At 48.6% G+C, this 18,334-nt stretch overlaps 1 protein-coding gene across 2 annotated transcripts in view; it reads left to right on the top strand.

The window, feature by feature from the left end:
* Positions 1–17,720, top strand: part of LMF1 (lipase maturation factor 1) — a 148,958-nt gene extending 131,238 nt beyond the window's left edge. For both annotated transcript variants that reach the window (XM_074552638.1, XM_074552639.1), the window contains 3 exons: positions 1,910–2,093; positions 10,695–10,807; positions 17,064–17,720. In XM_074552638.1, coding sequence (XP_074408739.1) covers positions 1,910–2,093; positions 10,695–10,807; positions 17,064–17,238 — 472 coding nt within the window. In that variant the 3' untranslated portion in view covers positions 17,239–17,720. The remainder of the gene's footprint in view (positions 1–1,909; positions 2,094–10,694; positions 10,808–17,063) is intronic.
* The last annotated feature ends 614 nt before the right edge of the window (positions 17,721–18,334 follow it).

The raw sequence follows: 18,334 nt of genomic DNA, 5'->3' as shown, positions 1-18,334 counted from the left end.
TGAGAAATAAGGGAAAAAGGAGCAGGTTCCTTTCCCTCTAAATTCCAATTTATGGATTCTCTGTTTATGAGAAATAAGGAGAAAAGGAGCAGGTTCCTTTCCCGCTAAATTCCAATTTATGGATTCTCTGTTTATGAGAAATAAGGAAAAAAGGAGCAGGTTTCTTTCCCACTGAATTTATTTTCTCTGAGCTGTCTGTGAGTCAGCTCATTCCATCGACATAGCAAATGTAAGAGCAGGATGAAAATATCCATAGGAGCAGGATGAAAATATCCATAGGAGAGTTCATCCAGGAGATCTTCACCATCCCCAACCCTCTTTATTTCTGGTGAGCTTCTCTTCCCCTGCACTTCTTTTGCTCTCCCTCCTGGAAAAATCCACAGCAGCTCTTGGTAGCAGATTTTTCCAGTGAGTGGCTTGGGAAATTCTTTGCATATAAATATAAATTATAAACATGAATATAACTATAAATATAAATAAATATAATTATTTATAAATATAAGTATAAATAAAAATCTATTTTGCAGAAGGTGAAGCAGTTTGGCTGTTAAAGGTCTGGCCTTCCCAGTGAAGGGGAGGAACGGTCCCACCACAAGCACTGGAAATGCTGAGGACACATCAAATTAATACCATTTTTCCTCAGTTTTTCAAATAGCAGAAACTTCTGTGGACAGAAAAAAAAACTAAAAAAAATATTAAAAACATCAACACTTATGGAAAATGCCAAAATTTCCTCTTTTTCTAGAGAGAGAGAAATAAGCCCCGAAGCTCTCTGAAGGCAGGAGTGGTGAAGCTCCAGGAGATTGTTTTCTTTGGGCTGTTGTCCCTTTTCTTCTCCAGCCCTTGGTTTCTGTTTGAGCAGTTACCGGACCCTACAGAGCATGTGCTGAAATGCTGCTGCAATATGTTGGTAATTCCAGCCTATGTAAACCAATAAAAAGAGGATTGCAGCTTATAATGAATGTGGGATGATGTGAAAGCTGACAGGTTTGGGATCACACAGTAGGAGCAGCCTTTTATTGGTAATTTGGTGTCCCTGATTTACAGGGTGTTCCTGAGCCTTGGGCAGCTGGCCATGGCTCAGAGCTCAGCCCAGGGGATAAAATGGAACTTGGCTGGAGAATCCACACATCTCCTCAATGGAGGCAACAATTATAAGAGGAGATGCTCAGCATTCCTTAGGTTGGGAGCATTTCTCCCTGGGAGCCATCAGGGAGGAAGGTGGAGCTTGTGTGTTCCCAAATTTTCAGTTTCTTGGGCTGGAGGAGGCAAAATCAAAGTAGGAAAAAACCCAGAGAGCGTTGTGGCTGCAGAGCTTTGCCAGGCAGGTTTCTGGGCTCTATGTTCAACATGGAAAGCAGCTCCTGGGGCAGGTGGGTGTCCCTGGCAGCCCAGCCAGGACTCCAGGGTGGTGTTTCCATGGCCATTCCCAGTGCTCCGTGCTGGGATTGCAGTTCATGAGCTGCTCTGCTGCAGAACCACAGCCCCACCTGTCCTGCAGGAATCATCCTGATGGCTCCCAGCTGGCCCTGGGGCTGGAACAGCTGCAGCTGGTAAAGGGAAGAGGATGGGATTTGGCTTTGCTGCTGCAGAGAGGAAGGTCCCAGGATCCAGAGAACCTCTGGGTCCAACTGTGCCTCCACGCCAATGTTCCATGTGGGCTCTCATGGACCAGAACTTATAGCTGAGACTGGGGAGAAATCCTTGTCCTTCCTTCCTGGCATGGATTCCCAGAGATTCCCATCCCTGGCAGTGCCCAAGGCCAGGCTGGACAGGCTTGGAGCAGCTTGGGACAGTGGAAGGTGTTGGGATTGGAACCGGATGGGCTTTTCCCACCCAAACCTTTCTGTATTTTATGATAATTTTCCATTATTTGAGCCAAATAACAACATCCTGCTGTACCCCACAGCATCACCAAGGAGAGGACAGAGGTGATCCTTCAGGGAACATCCAGCCTGGACCCCAATGACCCCACAGCAGTGTGGGAGGAGTTTGAGTTCAAGTGCAAGCCTGGGGACCTGAGGAGGAGGCCCTGCCTCATCTCCCCCTACCACTATCGCCTCGACTGGCTCATGTGGTTTGCTGCCTTCCAGGTAGGTGCCTCAGGAAGCCTGGAAGGGCCTTCCTTGACCAGGAAAAAGCAATTACATGGATTTACTACGTGTTGGGATCACAGGGGAATGTTGGAAGCAGTGGTTGAGTTAATTATTTGGTTAAAAAAAAAAAAAGGCAAGAACAAAGGTTGTGTTCCTAAAGGACTGTGCTACTGTAATGAAACTCTTGGCAATTTTATGTGAGGTTTTTTTAAGGGTTTCTTAGCAATACCAAGAATCCCTGTTGGGGACACCCTTGGACATTGGTCTCTCCAAATATTGTCCCCCACGTGATAGCAGCAAACAGGTAACAGCCAGAAATTAAATAAGGAGGAAAGCTGAACATTAATTCTTGCTTAGCTTATTTTGTAAATCTTACTCATGTGACATGGGCTGGGTTTTCCAGGACTGACAGCAGTGGCACAAGGAAAACCCATCTCAGAGTGCCCCAAACTTTTCTCTTTGTCCCTGCATCCTCTCCTGGAATATCTTCAAGCCCCTGGGTTTTGCTGTCCCTGTGGTATTTTCATTCTGGAGCCTTTGGGATTCCTGGGCCCTGACATCAGGCCGTGGTTTGATATTTACCCCGCTGGTTTGTGTGTGCTGGAATTTCATTTAATCTGCATTAGGGCTGCTTATCCCTCAGGAAAAGCTCAGCCAGGGTCCAAAGTGCAGCCAGGAGCAGTGCCTGGAATTAGGGAAAGGTGCAGGGCCTGGATGGAGCTGGGGGCTGAAGTCAGGATGTGTTTTGGGGAGAAATCAGCTCCCCCAGGCACAATAACTCAGCCTCTTTTGCATCCTTACTGTTAGATTTCATATTATTCGTGCTTAATTCATCATTTGTAGTGTTTAATTCATTATTTGTAGTGCTTAATTCATTATTATTGTAGTGCTTATTCACTATTGTAGTGTGTAATTCGCTATTATTAGTGCTTATTTCATTATTATTAGTGTTTATCCATTATTTTGAGTGTTTAATTCACTGAAAGCTTCCCCCAAGTGTTCCCATTCACCTGTTGGTGTATTGCTCTCTCGAGGTGTATCCACAGCAGCTAATTAGCAGCAATTAGTGCTGAAGGTCTCTTTGCTGTGGCAGGCTGGAAAGTGGGAATGGGGATAACTGTTGTGGAGAACAGTGGGAATAGAGAAAATTGTGGAAAGCAGTGGGAATGGGGTTAACTTTTGGAAAAATGGGGGAATGAGGATAACTGCTGTGGAAAACAGTGGGAATAGAGAAAATTGTGGAAAGCAGTGGGAATGGAGTTAACTTTTGGAAAAATGGGGGAATGAGGATAATTGTTGTGGAAAACTGGGGAATGGGGATAACTGTTGAGGGAAGCAGTGGGAATTGGGGTAACTCTTGTGAAAAGCAGTGGGAATGGGGGTAACCTGTGGAAAACGGTGGGAATAGAGAAAATTGTTGTGGAGATCAGTGGGAATGGGAATAACTTTTGGAAAACAGGGAATGAGGATAACTTGTGGAATAGACTGGGAATAGGGAAAATTGTTGTGGAGAACAGGGAGAATGGGGATAACTTTTGGAAAACGGGGATAACTGTTGTGGAGAACAGGGAGAATGGGGATAACTCTTGTAGAAAACATTGGAAATGAGGATAACTCTTGTGGAAAACAGGGGAAATGAGGATAACTGTTATGGAGATCAGTGGGAAGGCAGTTGCCCGGGCAGGGCAGCGAGCTGGGATGCTCAGGCATGTAAATACCTGCTTAAGCAGGGAAATAAATCCCGTTTGGAATGGCCACAGCTCGGCTGGAGCACCGGGAGCTGCAGATCTGCTGCCAGCTGCCTCCCTGGGCTGCCTGTCCTGCACCTGCAGCCCCCCAGAGCAGCAGAGAGGAGGAGAAGCAGGAGCTGAAAGCCCAGGAGGAGCCTGTGAACCAGAGGAACTGTGCAGAACCCGTGTGGGAGCTCACAGAGCCCATAAAGCCGAGCGGGTTCGGCCTCTGGATTAGACTGAATTTGTTCCCAGAATTTCTGAGATGTTTCTGTGGCACCGCTCTCCCCTGGCCCCGGGGCTGTCTGCACCAGGGCTGACATTCCCAGCTCTGACAGGCTGTGCAAAAGCCCCGGATTTGGGGGAAGGAGATTTCCCATCCCTCGTGCTGCTCCTGACAGGCTCCTCTTTGCACCTCATCAGCACCTGAGAAACCAGCCCAGGTCCCCAGGAACTTTCCAGCCTGGGTTGGCTGCAGGATTCACTGGGAAAATGCCTCCAGCCTGGCCTTGGGCACTGCCAGGGATCCAGGGGCAGCCACAGCTGCTCTGGGCACCTGTGCCAGCACCTGCCCACCCTCAGAAATGGCAGAATATTATTTAATGCCACAAAATTGAGGTGAAGCATTAGGAATAACTTCCCCCCCCCTTGACACTTCAATGCACAAACATGCTGGGTTATTGTTAAAGGCTTATCTGTGCTGCAGCTACTGATGCCAACCCTCCTGTAATTATTGGACTTCTGGGTTATGGTGGAATTTCAGGAATAGCCCAACACTGAGCTGGGCTGGCACAAAAATCATTCCAGTTCCTGGATTCAGCATTACTGATCAATAACAGCCAGAAAACAAAATACTGCTCATGCTTTTGGGGCTTTGAGCTGGTCAGCTCTGCTGCTGTTGTGGATTCTACAGAAGCTGGATGTTTATTGCTCCAAAGGGTTTGTGTCCACCTGTGGAAAAGGAAAAATCCAAGGGAAAGGCTTTTCCCTTCCTTATTGTGGCATGAGGGAAAATTATTGTTTATTCTGTTTGGGGACTGCATGGCCAACACAAAGGCACCCTCTTGGTGCTCCTCAAAGAATAACTGCTCCAAAATAACAAAATATTGCTGTCCTCAGATTGGATCTAAAGCCCAGTGTTTGTTGGATCATTCCTTGAAGCTGCTGCAAAAGTCTGGGGATGTAAAACCCACCATGGAGCAGAGATTGGGATGCTCTGGGATGCAGTGTGTGTTTTCCAGAGATGAAGATATTTATAAAAAACCTTCAGCTGCTTTCCTAAGAGCAGAGAGAGCCTCGAGCAGCAGGACTGGTGCTCTGGGTGGTAAAAGGATGTGATGGAGGATTCAGGTTTTGCATGGGCTGGGAGAGCTGAGGCAGAGTAAGCGCATTTCTAGAGCAGGCAGGTGATGCTCCTGTCAGATACTGGATTTGAGCCTCCCCTTGTCTCAGCCTTGCAGCCAGAATGTGCTCAGAGGGGAAATCTGCCCGGGGGAGGAGGTGTGGGTGTCATCACCAGCCCTCAGTGCTCCCTGCACCCAGCTCAGCTTCTCCATTGCTTCCCTTTCCATTTTTCCTTTTTTTCCTTTTCCTTTTTTTTTCCTTTTCCTTTTTTTCCTTTTCCTCCTTTTTTCCCTTTCCTCCTTTTATTTCCTTTTCCTCCTTTTTTTCCTTTTCCTCCTTTTTTTCCTTTTCCTCCTTTTTTTCCTTTTCCTCCTTTTTTTCCTTTTCCTCCTTTTTTTCCTTTTCCTCCTTTTTTTCCTTTTCCTCCTTTTTTTCCTTTTCCTCCTTTTTTTCCTTTTCCTCCTTTTTTTCCTTTTCCTCCTTTTTTTCCTTTTCCTTTTTTTTTCCTTTTCCTTTTTTTTTTCCTCCTTTTTTTCCTTTTCCTCCTTTTTTTCCTTTTCCTCCTTTTTTTCCTTTTCCTCCTTTTTTTCCTTTTCCTCCTTTTTTCCTTTTCCTCCTTTTTTCCTTTTCCTTTTTTATTTCCTTTTCCTTTTTTATTTCCTTTTCCTTTTTTTTCTTTTCCTTTTTATTTCCTTTTCCTTTTTTCCTTTCCTTTTCCTTTTTTTATTCCCTTTTCCTTTTTTTTCCCCCTTTTCCTTTTTTTTCCCCCTTTTCCTTTTTTTTTTCCTTTTCCTTTTTTTTTTTCTTTTCCTTTTTTTTTTCCTTTTCCTTTTTTTTTCCTTTTCCTTTTTTTTTTCCTTTTCCTCCTTTTTTCCTTTTCCTCCTTTTTTCCTTTTCCTCCTTTTTTCCTTTTCCTCCTTTTTTCCTTTTCCTCCTTTTTTCCTTTTCCTCCTTTTTTCCTTTTCCTCCTTTTTTCCTTTTCCTCCTTTTTTCCTTTTCCTCCTTTTTTCCTTTTCCTCCTTTTTTCCTTTTCCTCCTTTTTTCCTTTTCCTCCTTTTTTTCCTTTTCCTTTTTTTTTCCTTTTCCTTTTTTTTCCTTTTCCTTTTTTTTTCCTTTACCTTTTTTCCTTTTCCCTTTTTTTCCTTTTGCTTTTTTTTTCCTTTTCCTTTTTTACTTCCTTTTCCTTTTTTTCCCTTTTCCTTTTTTTTCCCTTTTCCTTTTTTTTTCCCTTTTCCTTTTTTTTTCCCTTTTCCTTTTTTTTTCCCTTTTCCTTTTTTTTCCCTTTTCCTTTTTTTCCTTTTTTTTTCCTTTCCTTTTTTTTTCCTTTCCTTTTTTTTTTCTCCTTTTCCTTTTTTTTTTCTCCTTTTCCTTTTTTTTTCCTTTTCCTTTTTTTCTCCTTTTCCTTTTTTTCTCCTTTTCCTTTTTTTCTCCTTTTCCTTTTTTTCTCCTTTTCCTTTTTTTCTCCTTTTCCTTTTTTTCTCCTTTTCCTTTTTTTCTCCTTTTCCTTTTTTTCTCCTTTTCCTTTTTTTCTCCTTTTCCTTTTTTTCTCCTTTTCCTTTTTTTCTCCTTTTCCTTTTTTTCTCCTTTTCCTTTTTTTCTCCTTTTCCTTTTTTTCTCCTTTTCCTTTTTTTCTCCTTTTCCTTTTTTTCTCCTTTTCCTTTTTTTCTCCTTTTCCTTTTTTTCTCCTTTTCCTTTTTTTCTCCTTTTCCTTTTTTATTTCCTTTTCCTTTTTTTTTCCTTTTCCTTTTTTTTCCCTTTTCCTTCTTTTTCCCTTTTCCTTCTTTTTTTCCCTTTTCCTTTTTTTTCCCTTTTCCTTTTTTTCTCCTTTTCCTTTTTTTTTCCCTTTTCCTTTCTTTTCCTTTTCCTTTTTTATTTCCTTTTCCTTTTTTTCCTTTTCCTTTTTTTTCCTTTTCCTTTTTTTTCCTTTTCCTTTTTTTTCCTTTTCCTTTTTTTTTCCTTTTCCTTTTTTATTTCCTTTTCCTTTTTTATTTCCTTTTCCTTTTTTATTTCCTTTTCCTTTTTTTTTTCTTTTCCTTTTTTTTTCCTTTTCCTTTTTTCCTTTCCTTTTCCTTTTTTCCTTTCCTTTTCCTTTTTTCCTTTCCTTTTCCTTTTTTCCTTTCCTTTTCCTTTTTTCCTTTCCTTTTCCATTCCTTTTCCTTCCTTTAGTGGAAAGTGTCTCCCCATGGCAGGAGTGGCACTGGATGGGTTTTGGGGTCCCTTGCAACCCAAACCATTCCAGGATTCCATGGGGTTATTGGAGATGATGGAATGGACCTTCCTTGGACAGCAGGATGGGAACAAGTGATGGTGAGCTGGAATTCCATAGAACAAAGGGTGCTGACAGGGATTATTCCCCCTGACAGCTCCTAAGCAGCAATGCTGGAGCTGTTTAACTGCAGCAGGGTGGGTATGGAGTGAGAATGGTGGGATTCCATGGTGGGATTCCTGGTGGCTGAGCTGTGACACACAGACAGCCCCTCACACCACAGCAGGGGAGGTGGAACCTGCCCTGCCCCTCTGGCAGCCACTGACTCCGACCTGAAGGCACTCGGGGCTCCCAAGCACGTGAAATAACAGCCCTGGGCTCCTGTGCCAGGTCTCCAGCTGTTCCCACATGTGCATCTCATCCTGACCTCCTCCGGTGCCCGTGCCAGCCCCGAGATTCCATAAAACACCACTCTAATCCCCAGCCCTTTTTCATTAAATGACCAATTAAAGCTCAAGGAAAAGCCTCCTTATTATTATTATTATTTCAGTTGGGAGCATGTTCCCTGTAGCTCCAGGGTTTTTTGGGGTTTTTTTTTTGGGGATGATAACCTTCCCTTGGCTTTGTTATCAGCAGGGTTTGGTTGCTACTGTGGCTGCTTTGCTCTGGCTCCTTAGCAGAGCTGTGGGTTTCAGTTCTGTGCATTATTAAACTCTCCTGGACACCAGAGAATGTGTTCAAGGTGAGAACATTGTGTTTATTCTGTGGGATTGAGGTCAGGGAGGGCCAGCAGCTACAGGGAAATCCCTGAGGATGCTCAGCTCCTCAGGTGTGGCTGGGACAAGGAGCAAGCCCCTTCCCAAGTGGCATTTGGGGTGAGACTGGCATGGAAAGATGGAGGGAAGTGTCTGCCTGAGGCTGAAACCCATCAGGAGTTCAAAGCTTAGCAAAGAAGTGCCCCAAGTTCTTGGTTAGTCCCCTCTGCTGTACCTGAAACAGGGTTTTTGGAGGTTCTGGGTGGGGACAGCTGTGGGTGATCTGGCTGGAGAGCTGCCCCTGACATTCCCATGGATCTGCACAGGGTGTCCATGTCCAAGGGAAGTTTGTCCCTCCCCTGAGGGGCTGCAGCTCCCCAGGAGTGCTCAGGACAGGGATGGTGCTCCCTGCATGGCTGTGCACTCACTGGTTCCCAGTAAGCCCAGTATGGATCCAGCCCAGGCTCTGTGTGGCCCCAGGGAGGGCAGGAGCAGCTGAGGGAGTCGTGGTCCATGTCTGGATGGAGATGATGGGGATGGATGGAGATGATGGATGGATGGATGGATGGATGGATGGATGGATGGAGATGGAGCAGCCCAGGGATCCATCACTGTGCAGGATCAGTCCCAGCTGCTTCTCCTGTTCACTGAAGATCCCAACCCTAAATCTGACCCCAAAACAGGCCAGCCCACCTCCCAGCAGTGTTGTGCCTCTATCCTGGGTTCTTTTTTCTCCTGTAATCAATGCACTGGGTGGTTCAGGCTCTGTGTTGCACACTCAGATCCCTCTATGGTGACCATGCAGATCCAGCTGGATCCCACTAGATCCTCAGAGAGAGGAACTCCTCATGGTGACTTCTTCATGGGTGCAGCCCAGGTCTCCTGGACTTTTTGTCCCCCCTTTTCCAGGACATCTCCTGAACTCTTTTCCCCCCTTTTCCAGGGCATCTCCTGACCAGGGCATCTCCTGAACTCTTTTCCCTCCTTTTCCAGGGCATCTCCTGCACTCTTTTCCCTCCTTTTCCAGGGCATCTCCTGGACTCTTTCCCTCCTTTTCCAGGCTATCACTTTGCAGGTAATGAGTTGAGCAGGGTCGTTAGCACAGCCCGGGCAGGGGGGCGGGGGCTGCACCGCCTGGAAATTTCTCACCGCAGACTTCACTGGGGCCAGACATGTTGTAAATTTTACAAGAAAAACACTTTACAGACCAGAAGTCCAACTCTGCTGAGCACAGAGCTGCTAATTAACAATTGGGAGGCCACGGGAGCCGATCCCACTTTCCTGGAGCCTCCTGGTTCCCGGTCAGGCTTGCAGGGTTTGGGGGCCTCCTCCAGCTCCAGCTGGGGATCTCTGGTGGTTCCTGTTCCCATCCTCCTGCTGCTGCTTCCCTGCTGGCACACAGGAGCTCCCAAAGCTCCCAGGCTCTCCTGGAGATGATGTTTAGCATCATCCAGAGCACTGGGATGTCTCAGCATGCTGAAGGTGTCATTTGTGGTGTTTGATCCCTGCTGTGGCACCTTTTGGTCTGCATCTTCCATCCCTGTCCCCCATCATCCACCCCTGATGGATGAGAGCAGATGGAGGGAGCAGGATGGAAGCAGGAGGGGCAGAGTCATCACAGTGAGAAGGTTTTCTGGCTGAAATATCTGTGGTTTTCCTCTCCATCGTGATGAGCTGGGGTCAGAACCCCCGCGAGGTAGAGCTGCCCCGATGGGCCGGGGTGTTTTCCACGGTTTCTCTCGCGTTTCCCTTGGTGACAGCAATAACAAAGCCGGCCAGGAGGGGAGGGAGCTCTGGCCCAGCTCTGCCTCGGGGCTGGGCTGGCTGAGAGCCCTGCAGGTACAGCTCCCTCCTTTCCCTTTCCCACAGTGTCCCCTACTGCCTGCACTCCAAAATCCACCCAGGAGAAAGCAGAAAATCTCAAAATCACCGTGGGGAAATGCTGCTAGGGAGGAGGAAGAGCAAGATTCCTGCAGGGAGGGAAATCACGCAATCAGGGAGTGTCTGGAGCTGGAAGGGATCCATAAGGATCATCCAGGCCAAATCCCTGCTTCCTCAGGATGAGCTGGATTCAGTCAAACTCTGCCACTGTGCTGCTCCAGAAGGGTTCTTGGAAGAAGGAATTTAAAGGGGATGGATCACACAGCAGGAAACAGAGGAGACAGGAACTGGGAATAGCAAAGCCACTTTCTTCTGTTTTCCTTTGGATAACACAAGGGAACCAACCCAAACCCTTCTCCCAGGGGAAAGCAATGTGGGTTAAAAGGGTGGATGGGTTATCCATAGAAAATGTGCTGGTATGGTTCCCCTCTGGGGTTTGCTGCTAAATCAATGATTTAAATCAGATATTTGGGGTAGAAATTGGCAGATGAGATGAGACAAACCCAGGGAAGCTCCCTGAGGGTGCCAGTTTCTGTCTGGAACTCAAGGACCCCATGGGACATGTGCTGAAACCCTGGGAAATTCACCATTTTCCACCAAAATCCCTCCCCAAGGCCAGGAATCTTTAATCCAGGAAAAGCCCAGCAGCTCCTGACGTTTCCATTTCTCCTTCCTTCCCAAGACCTACGAGCAGAACGAATGGATCATCCACCTGGCTGGGAAGCTGCTGGCCCAGGAGGAGGAGACCTTGTCCCTGCTGGCCACAAACCCCTTTGCAGGCAGAGACCCTCCAAGGTGAGCCTGGAGTCACCCCAAGGGAGAGCTTGATCCACCTTGTTCCCATCCTGGACGTGCACAGGAGGTGCAATTCCTGTTGGGGTTTGTGTTTGGTGGGATTTGGGGTGGGATTTTGGGATTTAGGGTGGCTTTGATGGACACCACAGTGCTGCCAGCACCTCATTCCCCTCCTGGAAGGGCCACAGGGAGCCTTGGGATGAGCCCATTCCCAGCAGATCCATGCAGGGCTCGGTGCTGCTGCTGCTGCTCCTGGCCAGGAATGGTCCCTCCTGCTGTGCTTTCCTGCCCCTCAGCCCTGGGGCTTTTGCCACGTTCTCTTTGCCAAACCCCACCATTCCCATGGACCTCCTGAGGTGTTTCAAAGGCAAAACAGCCCTGCAGGAATTACTGAGTTTGTGGACACTGCTCTTGGAATTGTTTGTGTTTTCAAGGGAGAGACAAAGCCAACATCAGCCAGGGAAAGGCACAGAGGAAAACTCCGAGGTTTTACACAAAAGGAATTTTGTCCCAAAAGCATCTGTTTTGTTGATGGAGATATTTTTAGCTGAGAAAACATTTTTTGGGGCATTTTGGATCAACTCAAGCCATGTTATGCTGCTGCTGATGTTTTCCATTTGAGGCTCTGAGGATGCACTGCAAACAGGGATGCAGGTCCAGGATTCTGTGTGGAATGAAATTCCCCTTGGATCCCAGTGATGTTTTCCAGCTTTAGGGCACTGCATCCCCAAAGCTCCTGGGGAGAGAGACTCCTTCTCCAGCTGAAGCACAGAAAATTTCCCACTTTTACCAAAATAGTTCCTCTGAGGTGCTTTGAAAACCCCAAGATGGTAAAAATTGTAAAAATTCCAAAATCCTGGAATGGTTTGGGTTGGGAAGGAGCTTAAAGCTCATCCAGTTCCAATTCCAGCATCTTCCACTGTCCCAGGGTGCTCCAAGTCCTGTCCAGCCTGGCCTTGGACAATTCCAGAGATCCAGGGGCAGCCACAGCTTCTCTGAGAATCTGTGCCACCCTCCCAGAGAGGAATTCCTTCCCAAAATCCCATAACCTGCCCTCTGTGGCCTGGTGCCATGGAACTGGATGATTTTTAACCTCTTTCCCATCCCAAACCATCCCTGACCCTGTAATTCCCTGATCCTGCACTTTTATCCAGAATTGAGGGGAAAGTTTGCTGCCCAACCTTAGGGATCCCTCCATTCCCACCACAGTAGCTGGGTGGAAAAAACTCCTAATTTTCCTACCCTTCTTCCCCCCTCCCTCCACTCCAAAGGGAGTTTTGAGACTTAATTATTTTCATTCCCTGCTAGACTAAATAATTAGGGGAAGGGGCTGTTTTCCATAAGAACCTTGCACTCCATCCTCCACGGGGTTTGTTCTGCTAATGGAAACTCTACACCTTCAATAGCCAAGGGACTTTCAGAATGAGTTAATGCCTTCGAAATGAAATTTCGGAGACCAAAGTTTGGAGGGTTCTTTACAACTCAAGAAATTATAGTATTTTTTCAAGTGTGATAAACTTCAAATGAGAAACAGGTGACTGATTGAAAATGAGGGCATTGTTGAGGGCCTGCCTGAGTGGGAAGCTTGGACCTCGAGGCTGGTGATGTTTGGGGAATGTGGATTTCCCAAATATTCTGGGGCAGTGGATAGTTCATAAAAGCCCAGCCCTCATAAATCTGAACAGGAGGGCTTGGGCTGAGAAATTCAGAAGTGTTGAACACACCATGGAAAAGGCTGCAGCAATCAAAGAAAGCAAAAATCAGATTTAGCCCACAGGAGGGGGAAAAAAACCTCCAGGTTTTTGGGTCTGTTTGGTGTCTCTGATATTAAATCATGGTCACTTCAGGATTTTTATTCCAATTAAAGCAGCACTTTGTGGGAAAAGCCCCACGATGGGTGTGAAGAGCTGGATTTGTGGTGGTGGTGTTTGTGAGGGAGCTGGTGCTTCCCTTTGGACGCTTTGGAGCACAGGGGAATGGGGCATTTGGGATCCTTTTTTATGGGATTTTATTTTATTTCCCATTTAAAAGTGACTGGACTTGATACCTGGGCTGGGATCTGTGGAATCAGCCCAAGCCATGGGAAGAGCTTGGTCATATTTGCACTTTGTAGAAGCCAATTTGGGGTCTGAACCTTCCCTAAAGAGATAAAGGTGACTCTGGAGCAGTGCTGAGAGCAGGCAGGGACTGGGAATTCCTGGAAAATCCAGGCCTCACTGGGATGAGGTGGAAAATCATCCCTCAGCTATTACCAGAATTAAATCCCACAGCCCTGAAGGGAAGTTTAAGGGGTTTTCTTCGGGAAAAAAAACCCTCAGTATTTCAGGGAAGGCAGAGCTCATCCCAAGCTGGCAGGATTTCCCCCAGGCTGGGAAATGTGGTGGCCATGGGATCTCTCATCCATGGCAGGGTGAATTCCAGCCTTGGATCCATCTGGAGACAGTTTTTGGGGTTTTTTCCTCCAGTTTTCTCTGCCCTTGGCGTTGTCCCACCCATCCTACCCCATCCAGAGAGGAAAAAGCAGAGGAAAACCCCACTGTGCCTCTTCCCAAGGGGATTTTGAGGATCAGCTGCCCTTGGGATGCTACAGCTCTGTGGGACCAGACCAGAATCAGCAGCACTACAAAACAACCCCAAAACTGCCCTGATTCCCTCAATTTAGGCCGAGATTAATTAATTTCTGCTCCCTCCACCACCAGGGCAAGAGCAGCAATGCTGGAGCAACGTTACCTTGATGAATTTGGGCTTCCCACCACCTGATTTACAGCAGAGCAGGGAACCTCAACACAAAACACCCCAAAAAAATCCCCAAAAAGTCACCCCATGTTTTGCTTTCTTTCTTTCCCTCTCCCACCCCTCCTTGCCTTGGCAGGCCATTAATTCTAACAGAAACCACCACTGGCTTGTTGGGTTTTTTTTCTCCCTGGAACCCCTCAGCTGTTGCAGGGAGACAGCTGCACCCTCTGGAACTAATTACAGCTGTCTGGGAGATTTAGGCCCCCGTCCCACCAAAGTCCAATATTGCTGCTAATTTTTAACACATCCCCTTGGGGCTGATACCCAAGGGCGCTGCGGGGCAGCTGCTGCTGCTCCGGGCATCTGCTGAGGGCAAACAGTGCTGTAAAAAAATAATTCTGGTTCGTTTTAGCTGTTCTGGCCTCTCCCCGAGGCCAGGGGCTGCTGGGGATGCCCCCAAAGGTGGTGGCAGAAGCATTCTTGGGGTGGTTCAGTTGTTCCTCTTCGGTCGGTGTTGTTGCCTTCTGATACAAGGCAGGCGGCCTGGTTTCAGGAAACAGCACGGCGATCCCCTTCCCCACATGGTGGACGGTCAAAGGCCTTTATTCTCTCTTCTCATGGGGTTTTATAGTCTAAGGGGCTTCTACGTCAGGCGAGGGTCTGTCTTTACCATCTATGGTTAGTAGGGATGGAAAGTTACTGGCATCTGGTTCAGGGGGCTGCATTCCTATGTTAATTTTCTTATCTAAGGGGGCAGGGGCCCTGTCTTCCCATAACATCACGAGATCTTCCGAACGCCAGGCCCTATCTGCTACATCGTGTTGTCGCTCTCCTGGCACCGCTGTTGCAGCAGGAGTTGCCCAAACCACCTTTTGGTTCTCTCACAGCACAGAGGGTTTTCCATCTCCGGGAAGAGTCCTTGGAATGCCATCCAGCCCTTGCCATGGGCAGGGACATCCTCCACCAGACCCCATCCTTGGACACTCGCAGGGTGGAGCAGCCTCAGCTTCCCTGAGGAGCTGTGCCAGGGCCTGCCCACCCTCACAGGGAGGAATTCCTTCCCAATGTCCCAGCAAATCCTTCAGTTTAAAGCCATTTCTAATGGGAGCTGGTGCCAGTTGCTTCCCAGGGATCCAGGAGGAGCTGCCAGCCTGTGTTTGCTCAGTAAATACCCCCAAGTCCTTCTCATCCTTCTCTGAGTACCTGGGACATCCTGGTGAGGTCAGGCAGCTCCTTCCTGACCTTCCAGAAGCTGTGGGTGTTTCTCCAGAGCAGGAATCAGGGAATCTCCTGCAGGCTCAATCTCCCAGACCTGTGGATCCCTTCCAGCTGCCAGGAGATTTTTTGGAAGCCCCAAAACTTCACAGACTCTGGAAGGATGGGAGTTTGTAGCACCTTCCCTCCCTGAATCCCAGGAAGAGGGAGCAGGACCAGCACTGGAGGAGCTGGAAAACCCTGTAATTCCAGGATTGAGGCACCCAGGCAGGTTATAAACACTGGCAGAGCTTGTAAACTCTGTGAGCCCTGAAATGAGGGGCTCCAGTGGGTATTAAACACTGCAGCTTTTACATCCTGAGCCTGCCAAGGAAATATTCCCTCCTGGTTCCAGGTTTTCTCACATTTATTTTGGGAATATTTGGAGATGGGTCCAGCTTGGGAAGTGCTCTGCAGCCACTCAGTGAAGGAAAAACCCCCAAGCATCAGAGGGGCAGGTGGAGGATGCTGGGAGCAGGAGAATGCCATAAAATCAGCTCTGAAGCATTTTTGGGATGTGGATCTGGGATTGGAGGTGGAGATGGTTTGGGAATTCCAGGAAGCAGCCAGACAGCAATTGGAAATCTCCAATCATCCTGGAGGGGCTCCCTGGACCCTCAGGGATGAGGCTGTTCAGTAACAGTCAGTTATTAACAGGAATTTTGTGTTCCTGCAGAGGAAACCCTGTGGGAATAACTGCAGCCCCTGTTTGGCTTTTCCCAGCCTCAGAAAGAGGGAAGAGAGGGAGTGAGGAGTGGGCCAGGCTGGAATGAAGGCAGCAGCTGCAGGGCAGAGTTTGTGGGGGTGAGGTGCAGGTTTGTGCTCCCCAAATTCCACTCAGAGCCCCTTTTCTCATTTATCTTCCTTCATCCTCAGAGTCATTGAGTCATGGAATGGTTTGGGATGGAAGGGACCTTAAAGCCCACCCAGTGCCACGCCTGTCATGCCAGGGACACCTTCCAATGTCCCAGGCTGCTCCAAGCTCCATCCAGCCTGGCCTTGGGCACTGCCAGGGATCCAGGGGCAGCCACAGCTGCTCTGGGAAACGTGATGGGTGTGATGGACACACAATCCCAGATCACTGAGGCTGGAAAAGGCCTTTAGGTGCATCAAGCCCCACCTGTGCCCATTGCCCCCCTTGTGTCCAGCCCAGAGCTCCGAGTGCCACCTCCAGGAATTCCTTGGACCCCTCCAGGGATGGGGACTCCAAACCTTGCTGGCCATCCCATATTCCCATGGTTTTGTAGGAGAATCCTTCCTGTGCTGCTCTCCTGGGTCCCAGCAGGACTGGAGCAGAGCTGTTGGGGCTGGGTGCAGCTTTCCCCAATCCCCTCAGCCTGCCCTGCTCCCCAAACCCCCGCGCTGGTGGCAAATCCATCGGAGCCGTCCCTCATTATTTCAGCAGCAGGAAGGACCTTCCCAGCACTCCAGGGATCCCTCAGCTGCGGTGCCCTGCTCAGTAGCAGGGTCTGTATTTTCCTAGTGGAGCAGAGCAGGTTTAAATGAGCACTGACACGACTTTGACAGTTTTATTTTGTGGGTGTTTTATGGACTCGCCCGGCGACGCTGGCGATGCTCCCGGCGCGGGCGCCGCTCCGGCCCTTGTCAGCATGTCCTACATCAAGGGGGACAAACCCCCCGGATCCAGCAGCATGGGCAGCTCCCAGGGTGTTTCCTGACACTGATGAATGTTCCTTTCTGCACTGCTTTCAAAGCTCCTCTGCTGTCAGCTCCCGCAGCAGCCGGAGAACAGATGCGCTCAGAGCCGCGCTGCCGCTGCCTGGGCAGGGGGTGCTGGGGGCTCAGGCTCCCCGCTCCCAAATCTTCCAGGCACAAACACTCCAGGATGGCTCTGAGAAAGGGAAAAACCTTCTTATTCCTGCTCTTATTATTATTATTATTTCATATTTAGCTGTGGAAAGGTGTGGGGAGTGCTCAGAGCAAGGGGTGTTAAAGCTCCTGTGCTCGTGCGTCATTCCTGAGGCGCAGCTGGGTTCCTGAATGGCATCAGGAGCAGCTTGGGAGCTTCCCAAAGCCTTTCCAAAGTCACTGCTGCTGGCTGTGGGCACCCCAAGGATGGATGGATGGATGGATGGATATGGGATGGAAGGATGGAGTACTGGGATGTGGAGCCACCCTGAGCGCCCTCAAGCTGATTTCTCCATCCAGAAAGGCTCCAAAACACCAATCCAAAGGAACAAACCACAGTCCAAGCCTCCCCTCAGAAGCCCTGGCAAGGCCTGAGCTGCTGTTCTGTCTCCCACAGGTGGATCCGGGGGGAACACTTCAGGTACAAGTTCAGCCAGCCCGGGGGGAAGCACGCCCGCGATGGGAAGTGGTGGATCCGGAAAAGGATCGGCCCCTACTTCCCCCCCGTCAACCTGCAGGGCCTCAGGAAGTTCTTTGAGGACAGGAATTGGCCCTATCCCGTGCAGGACTGAGGGAAGAGGATGGCCAGGACAAGAGGGACCAGCTGGGAAGATGGAGAACGGGCAGCTCCTTCCAAACATCTCTGGTTTTTATCCATATCCTTGTTCACGGCTCTTTTCCGGAAGATTCTTCCAGAAGATTCCCAGCCAATTTGCCCACTTGCTCTGTGAGCTGTTTTTTCTCACCTCAGTGGTTGATGTCTTTTGTCAGGCTGCTCCATTCAGGAATTCCTCTGGAACTGGGCAAAAGGCAAGCAAATAACCAAGACTGGTTTTGGGGGACGTGTTGGTGCTGCCAAAAGCAGCTGAATGTGGGTTTGAAACAAAAATGGAAAAACAAACCAGGAGGGATCTCTGTGGTGGTGTGGGCTGTGCAGGCAGGCACAGGAATGCCCTTTTCCATGTTCTCTTGCACCTTTTTAACCACATTCACCAAATGGGCACCACTGGGAACGTGTTCCTGGGAAGGAATTAAAGAAACAATCCTTGAACAACCAGCAGGAGCTTCACTGGGGTTTTGTTTTTCCTGGAAGTGCTAAAAAGGGAAAAAAAGGAGCCCAAGGGACAAGGCAGCTCCCGTGGGAGTGGGGTGGCAGGTGAGCAATGAGCTGAGTCCTGATTTGTGTTTTGGGGAGAATCCAAAATCTGGTGTTGTGTCCAAATGTCTGTCCCCAGGGCTGGGAGAGGAGAATTCCCCTTCCCCTTCTCCCCTGGCTTCCAGGGTGCCTCTGCTCAGGGTTCCTCGTGGTTTCAGTGAATTTTCCATCCAAGCTGCTCCTTCTGCAGTGGGTGCAGCCCTGGATGGGAGATGGGTGACAGGGGATGGGTGACAGTGACACCCCCCGGGCACCCCCATGCACTGGGCACCCAACAGCCCTGGCCTCCCCCTCCCCAATTTAATGAATTTCTTTTGCTTTCCAACCTCTGGGTCAGGGATAATGGATCCCAGACCAGCATTCCCATTCCTGTTTGCTGCTTGTTAAGCTTTTTTTTTTTTCCCTTTTTCTTTTTTCAATATAAACTCCCTGCTTTGCTCCAGAGCAGTGCCTGGAAGATAAAACCCATCCAAAGGGGCAGGAGGGGATTCCATTGGAAATGTTTCCCTGGG

This window comes from Zonotrichia albicollis, chromosome 16 (assembly GCF_047830755.1).
Source record: "Zonotrichia albicollis isolate bZonAlb1 chromosome 16, bZonAlb1.hap1, whole genome shotgun sequence".
Taxonomy (NCBI): Eukaryota; Metazoa; Chordata; class Aves; order Passeriformes; family Passerellidae; genus Zonotrichia; species Zonotrichia albicollis.
This window is presented reverse-complemented; position numbering and strand designations above follow the sequence as displayed.